Source organism: Cupressus sempervirens, chromosome 5, assembly GCF_028749045.1.
Source record: "Cupressus sempervirens isolate cs-2001-9-10 chromosome 5, ASM2874904v1, whole genome shotgun sequence".
NCBI lineage: Eukaryota > Viridiplantae > Streptophyta > Pinopsida > Cupressales > Cupressaceae > Cupressus > Cupressus sempervirens.
In genome coordinates, this window is record NC_143122.1 from 133,322,776 (window position 1) to 133,336,102 (window position 13,327).

The following is a 13,327-nucleotide window of genomic DNA, read 5'->3' on the forward strand; positions in this document are numbered from 1 at the left end:
CTCTCTCTCTTTTTGGAGATTGGATTCTATTTTAATTTTGCGGTCCCATCACGGGTGATGTTAAAACTTGTAGTATTGGCCAGTATAAAGTCACCAACTAGTGAATCTCTCATCATGAGGTAAAAATGTCTACTCCATTAGCTCTGAGTGGCTAGGTAAACTCTAGTCCCAAGATTATCCTGTCATGTTAGCAACTCAAACATTCTTGGGCACATCGAATAGAATTGACCCTAAGATTTACTAAATGTCATAGGCAATGATCTTTGACAGTACATATTTTGGAGCTCATGTGGGGTATGGATGCAATTCTATGTGCTATAGGATCATGTTTTAGACACCTACAATAACCTCTCTCTCTTTTTGGAGATTGGATTCCATTTTGATTTTCAGCCCCATCTTAGATGATGTTAAAACTTGCAGTGTTGGCTAGTATAAAGTCACCAACTAGTGAATTTCTCTAACCATTCATCATGAGATCAAATTGTTTGTTGCATTAGCTCCAAGTGGTCAGATAAACCCTAGTCCCAAGCTCATCCTGTTCCATCAATTACTCAAATGTCCTCAAGTACCCCAAATAGAATTGACCCTAAGAGTCACTAAATGTCATAGGGCAATGGTTTTTAATGAGGCATATCTTAGAGCTCATGCGAGGTACAGATGCAATTCTAGGTGCTACATGATCATGTTGTTGACACTTACAATAATCTCTCTCTTTTTTGAGATTGGATTCTATTTTGATTTTGTGGCCTCATGTTAGGTGATAAACTTGTGGTGTTGGCTAGTACAAAGTTCCCAACTAGTGAATCCCTTCAATTGTTCATTGTGGGATCAAATTGTTTGTTTCATTAAATCTAAGTGGATGGGTAAACCCTAGTCCTAAGCACATCCTATTCCATTGACTACTTGAATGTCCTTGGGCATGCTAAATGAAATTGACTCTAAGAGTCACTAAATGCCATAGGAAAGAAATCTTTGATGAGGCATATCTTGGAGCTTGTGCAAGGTATGGATGTAATTATAGGTGCTACAGGATCATATTGTTGACACCTACAATAACTTCTCTCTCTTTTTGGAGATTCGATTTTATTTTAATTTTGGAACCCCATCCTAGGTGATGCTGAAATTTGTAGTGTTAGCTAGTACAAAGTCGCCAATTGGTGAATCTCTCTAACAGCTCATTGTGGGATCAAATTATCTATTCTATTAGCTCTAAGTGAATGGGTAGACCCTAGTCCCAAGCTTGTCCCATCCAGTTGACTGCTCAAACATTTTCTAGCATGTTGAACATAATTGATCCTAAAAGTCACAAAATGTCATAGGGCAACTATCTTTGATGGGGCATATCTCAGAGCTCATGTGAGGTATGGATGCAATTATAAGTGCTATAGGATCATCCTATCAACACCTAAAATAACCTCTCTCTCTCTCTCTCTCTCTCTCTCTCTCTCTCTTTGGAGATTGAATTCTATTTTGATTTTGTGGCTCCATCTCGAGTGATCCTAAAACTTGTAGTGTTGGCTAGTAAAAAGTTGCTAATTGGTGAATCTCTCTAACCATTCATCATGGGATAAAACTATCTATTTTGTTAGCTCCAAGTGGTTGGGTAAACCCTAGTTCCAAGCTCATCTTATCCCATTGATCACTAGAACATTCTCAGGCATGTCAAAAAAAAATTGACCCTAAGAGTCACTAAATGCCATAGGGAAGTGATCTTTGATGGGCATATCTTGAAGCTCATGCAAGGTATGGATGCAATTCTGGGTGCTACAAGATAGTATTGTTGAAACCTAGAATTATTTTTCTCTTTTTTTGGAGATTAGATTCTATTTTATTTTGCGAACCCATCTTGGGTGATGCTGAAACTTGTAATGTTGGCTAGTACAAAGTTGCCAACTAGTCAATCTCTCTAACTATTTGGCATGAGATTGAACTATTTGTTCTGTTGGCTCTGAGTGGATGGGTAAACCCTAGTCTCAAGCTCATCCTATCCCATTGACTACTCAAACGATCTTGGCCATGTTGAACAGAATGAACCCTAAGAATCACAAAATATTATGTGTCCATACCTAGAAGGATGAAAAAGATACAAGAAGTTGAACACTTAAAGGAAAGTGTAATGAAGAAAAAAGTACTATACAAATATGAACTAAATTAATCCAAGGTAAAACTTCAATGTTTAATGTAGTTTCCTCTTTGGCCCCTCTCACGAAGATTGTGTTTGACATTCTTCTAAGTTGTCTGATTGACACTGCTTCTACTCAAGTGTTTCACAGATAGTATTACATTTCCTTTTCCTTTCTATATTACTTTAGATAGGAAGCCCAACATCATGATTATTTCTTCATGCAAGAAGTCGTGGATTTAGCATACATTTTGTATGCAACATTAGTTTATTGAGGACTTGGCATGAGAATAGATAGATCACCGCCAAAAGGTCACTTGGAAAGATTGTCCCTACCATGACTTTCAAAACCAGATTTATCATTCTATTATTTCCCTTATAAATATATATTTTGAGGAATATTGGAGGCACAACAATTGTAGAAATCCATGAATGCCAATTTGAATCCATGGGCATAAGAATTTATTCTCCTATAGTACAATACATGGCTCTCCCTCCATGCTCATCCACTTTCCCAATTACCCCTCCAATAGTGAATGCAACCTCGCTGATATCATACAATATTGTTCCAACTCCATTCGAACCATAGATAAATTATGTTCCACACATCATGAATTATATTCTAGAAATTTCTCCACCAAGTTTTCCTCTCATGGGTTGCCTAATTCCTTTTCCTCCTATAAATACTCCCTTTCCTAGTGGAAGAATAGTGGAATCATCTAATTGTTTCCTCAATTTTTTGGTTTTCCCTCCTCTTGAGCAGCAAGGTTTGAAGGGTCCTCCTTCACAACATCATTGTATGGACTTTGAACCACTTTGACCAACTAGTGCCCCCTCCAAGTGTTTATTAGCTTGCACATACCTAAATAAGGCTTAGACAATCCAGTTTGATCTAAGCACACCAACACACTACCTTGACTTGGCTAGAGTCACAACAAGCCTCAAAGCAAAAAGAACACAAACAAAGCCAAAACAAGGGTTGTTAGGTTCCCTACACTAGGATAATGATAGATAAAATATATCCAAGAAAAAAGAAACAACTATAGCTATAGGAATCAAAAGAAGAGCATATATAATGTGTTTCTATGAATGAAGCTCTCGAAGAGATGGATAAGCAAGCAATATTGATATCAAATTATATGAATAAATTAAAAAAATTATTTCAAGTCTTCTCATGTTTTGAAGATAAAACATATATAAACTCTTCAAATGTTTATGATGACACTAGGATTCAAGCTTAGACTTTTACATAATGCAACCAACTCAAGAGTCAAACTTCAATGTTAATTGTATAACAATAATAAGAATTCAAGTTTTACTATTTTCATTGCAACAAAAATTTCAAATAAGTTACTCATAATCAAAAGTACTCATAACTTGTACAATTTAAATAAAAATCAATATCATAGCCTTATTCATATATGTCAAAATATACTATCAAAGCTTATTACAATGATTCCAACGCTTATTTTGGATGTAAATTACATTAAAATGAAATACATTAAGTACTTAAAACATAAACAAGAAAAAAATAAAAAATATTATGATAACGAATAATGTCATCAGTCTAATAATGTCATGCATCAAATATATGTCATACATCAAATATAAAATATCATATATACATCAAATGTATGTCAAAAATATCCACTAACATAAAATCCAAGATATATGTCCACTAATGCCTATACTTGTGTGTCCATCCTATATCTTATCATTCTTATAAGGTGAAGGAAACAAATCCCTAGAGGTCTTCGGTCATTGCATGGAGGGAGATGATGGGGATGATGGGTTCTTCCTCACATGCTTGCTAGTCCTCTTATTTAGGCTCCTCTCTAACTAGAGTTGATAGAAACAAAGTATATATGAATAAATCATTATTATAAATTAAAATAAAATATATGTACACATGAAATTAATTATTTTCTTATTGTCATTAAATAGTCACTTTGTACATCTACCTAAAAGGCTCATGAACGATCGAGAGTATCAAGGTCCTACAACAATTCAGTCAATATAATCACTTAATCATACTTATAAATACCATTTGAAATTTCAAAACTAACTATTAAAAATAACAACTAAAACTATAAAAAATCTTTCATACCTCGCTCAATAGCTTTGAACTGGCCATTGCGATAGCAATTCCATAATGGATGGACTGACGAAGATGAAGAGTCTCATACGTTAACAATTGCAAATCATATAATACAATTTACATATTTTTTATAGAATATAATATAATCAAATGAAAAAATTAACATAAAACAAATGTACCTCTACGAAGCTCATATCATGTCTAGGCTTAGAGTCATTTGTGAATGTCGATGGTTTAGTAGAGAACTAATACATATGGATATTTTTTTGTCAATCCTTCATATGATTACTTAATAAATATATGTATTAATTTAAATGATTAAAAATTGATACATACCTCTCAATTCATCAATGAGACGTAAAGTGGGGCTATGAAATCTATACTAGGGCCATCAACACTCTTACCCTGAATTTTAAACAATGTCAAGACATGCTAATTAAGTAGTCATTAACTGCACATATGAAATGTGATCAAATTAGTTTATTATAATTGTAATTTACTTGTGTCAATGACAAATGTGTCACTCAAGAACTCATCAATGACTAGCCCATCATCCATAGTGTCTCCAACATGACTACCAAATGTGCATAATGATCCACATAATGTACACATGTGACCACGACCCAAAGAAGGATCCTCCTCAACTAATTGATTGGCACAATAAATGAAGGTTTGTGTCAAAGCATTGATAGTCCCTAGAGTACTAGTCTCTACATGCTCCTTCACAACTGAAGGAATAATGGCATGCTCACTCAGTGGCTTAGCAATAGGTGTCCTAACTGCATTAGGGTCACGACATGCCCCTAACCTTTCAAATGACAGCCCTCCACATCTACCCTAAGAATCTAACATGTCAAAATAATTGGGGATCCCCTCAAGGACAAATTCACAATATAATTTAAAATATATATACATTGGAACCTCGTAGTTATTGCAGGGAGGGGCATCAAAGACCATCTCCCATCTATCCCAAAAGTTATTTATGATATCATCATGTATGCACCAGTGGATGGGGAACCTTTAGTTGTATGTTTAGTAGTGTCTTGTTCTTTTGACTTTTTATACAATGCACATATGCTACCTTTCGTTATGTCATTTTTTCTTACATCTTTATACGATAATTTGTTTGCATAATATCTTCTTTGTTCTTCTCTCTTAACACACCAAATATCCAACTGTCCACTAATAGAAGCTACATGGCTCATAATAGACTCAAGGGAGGATACCAATTGTGCTCTCATAGGATTAGTTTTCCCACATGATTTCAACTTAACAATGATCACTTCTAATTCATTTTTCCTTCTTTCTATTTCATTCATTATATTGTCTTGGGTGTTAGGAGGAGGTCTTTCAATCAGTGGAGGTTGCAGAAGTTTTTACTCTTCTTGTGGAGAGTTTTCATTTTGATTTTGTTGATCAGGTTGAGGATTTGATGCTTGATTATTCACATTTTTTGATAAGAAACCAATTGCATTTTAAATAAATAAACAACTTTGAAGGAAAACTAAAAAAGTATACAAAACAATGTTAAAACATGCAAAACAATGCAAAAACAAAAGTAGAAAACATACTTGATGATCCTGATCTCGATCTCCAGTGCTGAGGAGGCATTTTGAGGAGAGTATGCAGATTCTTCAACTTCTACAAATCACATGCATAGTATTGAGGGGAAAGGAGACACCACCAAAAAGAAATAAGAGAAAATGGAATTGGTTGCGGGTTTGCAGCCTATATATATAATTTTTCAAAAGCATGTGCATTAACGCACGCACTTTGGCTTGGGCTCCACAACGCTTATGGAGCCCAAGCCAAAGTGCGTACATGCTTTTAGAATTTTTAAAATTCTAGTTGTGTGCCATCTTTTTGACACCACAAGTTGGTGCACTTGCCCTTTGATTAGGCTCCACATCACAACAAAAATTAGATTCTAGGAAGGCCTTAATAAAGATGAATTAAAATACACATTAAAAAGATTTATAGCTTTTGAGTATGGTCATTTGTGTATTTAGTTAGATTATTTTGATGTTCAATTAAATTTGTACATTTTTCAATCTCTTAGGTACGTTTCTAATGTATTTAAAATATTCCTTTTTTAATCTTTTAACTAATAAGTTAATAAGAATGTAAGCATGATGTTATAGTATAACTTTAGAATACTTAGGTCTTAATATTATATATGACTAGAAAACACCCATAGACATCTACTATTTTATATAAGCAATACACTGCATTATCTCATATTATTGTAATCACATTATTCTGAAGTTTAATATGAAAAGATCACTTTTATTTATGTAATACATGATTAAAAGTAATAGCAAAATGACTAAATATAATATTCAACAATTTTTTTCTCTAATTTATTATAGATAAATAGAACAATGTCATTTAGCTGATTGTAACTTCAAATATTTTAGTTTATTTTTTATTTCTTAGAGTTGTTTATGATGTAAGATTTTTAAGAACAAAATTTGTCCATATGTCTTGACCTTTATCTCTAAGTTAATTATTTCCCGATTTTATTTAAACATGACAATTATTGCTTATGCAGGTTTCTGGAGCTTAATTAATACTTGACTTCATATTCTTTATGACAATTTATGGATAATCAGCATCACTCAAAACTATTTCTAATTTCTTTTATTTTCATTTTAATTTGATTAGTTCTGACATTTCAATCATCAACATTTTTATTATTTGATTAGTTCTAACATTTCTATTATCAGCAAGCAAATGGTGGAAGCTGGCATATAAAACTCTTTGATTAGTTTTCTGAAATTTCTTCGACTGTTGCCAACATCTTCATTCAATTGAAAAATTTGAAACAGAGTATAGACCATCCATCAAAGCATGGTTGAAAGTTAACAATGGCAAATGCCGGAGTAGATATGATATGTACGCCAAGTGTGGAAACATACTCAACAGTAAATCATTTTATCACTTGGACATGATTTCATGGAATGCAATGATTGCACAAATAGACAGTTGAAAAGGTGTTAAAAATTCTGCAACATCTGAAATTGGTAGGCTTGAAAACCAGAAGGATGTGTTATTTTTCCTGGTAAAAACTGAGAAGAAATGAGGGCAAAAATGCATAGGTAAGAAAGGAAAATGAAGGCTCCCATAGGAATTTTAAATCAGATTTCAGTGAAAATGATAATGTGGGTGAAGAAATTTATTGGAAAAGACTAAAACTAATTTATGGAAAAAGATTGAAACTAATTTGCTAAAAAATATTAAAATTAAAATTTGTCAGGTATAAAACTAAAATTTAAACAGACTGGCACTTCCGCTTATTTGCCAGGCATGAAATTTAGAGAAGCAGAAAGCAATTACTGCCTTAGTAGATGAAAACTCTATATATATTCGATTTCAGGAAAATAACAGGGAATAATGAAAGCAGAAGGTAAACTATATATAATTGTGATTTCGAATTTATACAAAATTGTTACAGACAACATAAATAAAGAGATGGACAGAGCTACAACTCACTTACGCTCTTAGGAAACAAAACAGTTTGCTCTCTTCTTTTCAACCGACTTCAGACTCATACGCGATCTAAATTAGAAGCAAAAATTCTAATGGATTGAATAAAACTGATAATACTGATAGACTTCAACCTGTTCTGAGACTATAACTGGAGGAGACTCCTCGTTTTGTTCTTCACGGGTCACAGAAGGAACAGATGAAGACTAAAATCTATGTTTGGTCTCCCATCCTTTAATTAGAAAACACAAATCTAACAATAAAAGTCATAGCCTGTAAGTTGCAATAATATAAAAGTCATAGCCTGTAAGTTACAATAATATAATCTACCGTTTTAAATTTTCAGGACTTGCATGGATTAACCCTTGATTCAGTTATCTGATGCCTCTTCAAAATTACTCTTCTGTTACTAAAATGAAGAGCTGTGGGTATCTGACGCCTCTTCAAAATTAGTTATTGCAGGTCTGTCACAAACTAAATTGGATATTGTGGGCATTAATTTGATGGAAGAAGAAGCGTCTGTGGCGAAATCCTGTTGAATGACCTTCATTATATTGGACACCTCTCTCATGCTTGGCCGAGCTTCAGGTGAAGCAGTTGAGCACAGCAAACCGAGACGCATCAATGAAATGAGACAGTCTTCTGTTTCTTTGCCAGCCCTTTCCATTAACAAGCTCTCATCAATTACCTCAAATGCCTTGTCTAGAAATAATGCCCTTTTCACCCAATTATGGAGGTTCAGATCACCATCAAACATATTATCAGTCGGCCGCCTCCTTGTCAGCATTTCCAATAACAGAATGCCATAACTATAAACATCTCCTCTGGGAGAAATCATGCCATTCAATCCATATTCTGCAGACAAATTATTAATTATAGTTGTGCACTCTTTTTCTAAATGGAAATCCTTATTTTTGTTGAAAAAGAATGGCAATTGGTAAAACGTACCTGGTGCAATGTAGCCCACTGAACCTTTTAAATCTATTGTTGAAGTTACTGAATTGCCGGCAATTCTTCCAATCAATCTGGATATGCCATAATCTGAAAGATGAGCTGTCATGCTTTCATCTAAAAGAACATTGCTTGGTTTTATGTCACAGTGCACTATCTGCACGAAACAATCATAATGAAGATACTCCATGGCATGGGCTACATCTATGGCTATGTTCAGCAGTTTTCTTAGCCCCAATCTACGCCTATCTAGATACAAATGCGTGTCTAAACTTCCATGGGAAAAATACTGAAAAACTAAAGCTTTGAAGTGAGGAGTGGAACATGTGGTTATGATTCTGGCAAGGTTCCGGTGCCGAGCCTTCTGCAACACTATGCATTCTGCTCTGAATATCTTTTCCGACTACTCATGCATTAAATTGAGAACCTTCACAGCAACACGGGTACCATCAGGCAAAAATCCTTTGTACACTGATCCAAAACTGTTTGTTGATAGTAGATTGGAGTTGTGAAATCTATTTGTTGCTGCAAGAAGCTCCTCATGTGAGATCCGTGGATGCTCCACCTTTTCAAGGATTTTAAGAAATGTTTGTTTAAATTCTGCTCTACTATGCAGGTTCCTTTTCCACACAACTCCCACAACTAGACAACAAATTATAAAAACAACAACAGCACCCACTACGCTCAATATTTTGAATGTGGAATGGCTTCTCCCCGCTGGAATGATGTCTATTAATTCATTGTTTGACAGGTTCACATGTCTGATTCGTTTTAAAGACTCTGGAATTTTTTCTGTTAATTTGTTATTTGACAGGTCCAACCAGTCAAGGTAGCTCGCATTCAAAGACTCTGGAATTTTTCCTCTTAATTTGTTGTTTGACAGGTTCAACACGTAAAGGTGAATATTCCCTAGAGACTCTGGAATTTCACCTGTTAGTTTGTTGTTTGACAGGTCCAACTCAGAAAGCTGATTCATATTCCCTAAAGTTTCTGGAATTTTGCCTGTCAAAGAATTGTGGCTCAGATTCAGAACACCGAACTGTTGGTAAGAATATTGCCCAGAGTAAAGTTTGCCAATTCCTGCTGGAATTGTTCCTGTGAGATTGTTTCTATCCAATCTGAGCTCTTGCAGGAGCTTCGCATTTTGTATATTGAATGGGATGATTCCTGTTAGGTAATTTCTCTGTAAACATAAACTTGTCAAGTGTTTAAGGTTGAAAATTTTGGAGGCTATGTTTCCGGATAATAGATTGTGACTCAAATCCACAAGAGTCAAATTACATAAATTTGAGAGCTCGTGTAGAATACTTCCCTCAAACATATTATTTGACAGGCACAAATTCGTCAACTGCAGAAGTTTAGGCAGTACATGGTTCAATGGGCCTTGTAATTTATTATTCTCCAGCCTAAGCGATTTGAGTTGGGTACAACTTGAGAGCTTCCCTGGAATTGGCCCGTTTAAGAAGTTGTTACTCATAATCAGGTCTGTCAAATTTCGGGCATTTGAAATTGCGGAAGGTATGTTTCCTGTCAAGTTGTTATTTTCCATGCTTAACCAGAGCAATTTTTTTGAGAAATTATGAGGCATCTCTCCAGAGAGATAATTAAAGGAAAGGTCCAGATTCTCCAGACTGCTTAGTGATAACAAATGGGGAGGAATGAATCCTGTCAATTCGTTTTCCTTGAGATCAAGGACACGCAGATTGCTCAGAGAACCCAACCACAGAGGAATAAATTCTGAAAACCTATTGTTAGAGAGATGCAAAATTGTCAAATTGGGAAAGTTGCGAAGACAGTCGGGGATTTGGCCTTGAAGGAGGTTGTGACTGAGAATGAGAATGAGAAATTGAAGGGATGGCAGCTGACAAACATAATGCCAACTACGGTTGTCAATTTCAGAATGAGACAAGTCGAGTCCAACAATATCATCACCTCCATTTTTATTGCAAGTTACACGATAGAATTGGCATGGGTCGGAGTGAAGACCCCAAGAAAAAGGACCGGAGATTTTTTTCAGAACTTCAACTTGTGTGGTGTTGAGGGAGAGCGAAAGAGTGAGAAATGAGAGAGAGAAGAAGAGAATGAGAAGAGGAAGAGGAGGATGTGTGCAAAAATACCTCATTGCAGACTGCCGTTGATCCCCGTTCAGAGATGTTGCTGGGACTGCGAAGGTAGGTATTCAAACTTGGGACTGTCTGTGTGATGCATGGATTATATTTAATTTTACACCCAAACTGTCCAATTTATTAGGGGAAATGACTAAGTGAGTGTTAGGGGTCTAATACTTCTGACCGTTTTTATTTTGTCAATTATTATTATTTGATTACATATGTATTAATAATCTATCATACATGTAGTAATAATCTATTGTATTAAAATTTTGTAGTAATAATCTATTGTATTAAAATTTTGTGGTTGGTGATTGTTCATTTGTACAGCCACAGAATATTTGATCACAAATACTGATATATTATTAGAAAATCTATCACAAATATTATGATTGTTATAGAGAGATCCATAAACATCGAAATGTTAATCGTGCTCATCTGTAAAAAAAAATTCAAAAATAAATAAATAAAAATAGATGACAATTTTGAGTTCTATATACTACTGAGTCATCACCCCTAATTAATTCATTATATTTTAATTTTTTTAATTAATTAATGAATACGATAAATGATATAATTGGAGTGCTATCTAGATGTTGATCTTTTCAAATTCTGGAGTAATCTGTCTCCATCTTCTTTTCTGTCTAGTCTAGAGATATGCTCTGGACACGATGTGTAACACAGTGGTAGAGGAGTAGTTTGGATTATTTCCAACAGATCCATCTTTTCCCTGTTCTCCTTTTCGATTCTGGCCACGCATTCGAACAGATTTATTTCGCTTTCTCTGACCACATTCTCATTCAAATCTGATTTCAATCCGTCCATTACGGCAACCGTTCCCCTTTCAATACGGCAAACATTGTAACCATCGACTTCAATTCAGATCAAGATTTATTTTCACAGCGAAGAAGATTACAACAAATATCTGGTTCGCATTCATTTGACCATTCAGATTCATACTACTTTTGGCAAGGGGGAAGAGTGGTGAAAAAGCATCATATTATGTAATATGAGCCAAACGCAGTACGTAAGATGTATTTCATTTTACAAAGCGTTCATTATTTCTTATTTCAGAAATCAATGTTGATTTGACACCTAAAGAATTTTCTCATCTGTCTATCGCAATTCCGCACGTCATATATGCTTTCACCACTGAAAAGTCCTTTAAATTTTCTAAATAAATTATAAACAAGAGCTCTTAGAGAGCTTGAGTCCCTCATTTTTTGGGCTAGAAGGCATGAACATTGGACTCTTTTGAAATCATTGACTAAAATTAGCTCGACAACATAGTCGGTCACTCTACATTAAAGGTTGTAAGTAGCAAAATTGAGCGAGTCATAGGCCTAAAACTTAGATATGTAAGAGGCCTCTATCTTGAAATAGATTGTCGTGCATTTTTGTCATTATGTCATTTCACTCATTGAACTAACTTACATAAAATCATAGAAATGATTGATTTTAAATAAGGATTTTTGTGCATAGAATCCCTGTGATTAAACTTGGTTATTTTTTTGAGTTTTATCAATGATTGGTTATATGAAACTCAATGCAAAATCACAAATGACTACATGGATATTAAACACACTAATAAATATGTGATTCAACCTTTGTGAACAACAAATATACGAACTAGGGCTAATAGTGGCATGTTGTGATGGTTCAGTTGTTGTGTTGTTATCCTTGCCATCAAAGTTCAAATCTCATGGGGATGAGGTCCCCCGTTTGTGGCCTCACTGGTTCATAGCTCCAGGTCAAAGCATTTACCCCTCTTTTTAAAAAAAAACAAATATAAGAACTTATTTTTTGTTGAACCAAATCAAGAATAAGGTCTAATTTATTTAAATTAATACAGTGCACAAATAAAATATGACAAAAAAAGCTATATGTAAAAAAAAATGATTATTTTTAAATTAAGTTTAAGCAAGTAAAAATAAAACGAAATATATCCAAATTTTTTTTTTAAAAAAAAATGATATTTTAGAAGAAATCAGAAAATTAAATATTTGTATTTGACATATTTTAATAATAGATATAAAATGTAATTCAATTATAAAAACATTCTATTAATAATTAGAATTTGAAAACATAATTAATTTTTTAAAATAAATAAACAAAAATAAAAGATAAATTATATTTTTTCTATAAAATAAAAATTAAACTAAAAGCATTTTTCATCAAAAGAATAATGAAAAATGAATAAATAAATATATAGAATGAATCCAAATTTTGTGTATTAATTTTTTGATTGTTGAAAGAAATGCTCACATATATATTTCCTTTATCATTAGCTCTTACTCTATGTTATGGTTGATTTTAGTTTATCCTTAGTAAACATAAATAATCATTAATTTTAATATAATTCTAATTATAATGCATGCTTAGCAATTTTTAAACAACTATGATACGACTTTAATGATTAATTATAAAATAGTTTGAGATAGCCAGCATTGTATTTTAGTTTCCCCAATGCAAAGAAATTTATAAGGAAATGCACGTGGCATACATTGACCCAACTTCCACGATACTCAATGCTTTGAAAACATGTCCACATATTCAAACCTT

General features: G+C 33.7%; 1 protein-coding gene across 1 annotated transcript; it reads right to left on the minus strand.

The window, feature by feature from the left end:
* Positions 1-7,629: 7,629 nt before the first annotated feature.
* On the minus strand, positions 7,630-9,394 carry LOC149554856 (putative LRR receptor-like serine/threonine-protein kinase At3g47570). Its single transcript, XM_089833535.1, has 2 exons — positions 8,655-9,394; positions 7,630-8,561 (listed from the first exon to the last, which is right to left on the minus strand). Exons 1-2 carry the CDS (start codon positions 8,845-8,847, stop codon positions 8,116-8,118), a joined length of 639 nt encoding a protein of 212 aa, XP_089689661.1. The 5' UTR covers positions 8,848-9,394; the 3' UTR covers positions 7,630-8,115.
* Positions 9,395-13,327: the final 3,933 nt, after the last annotated feature.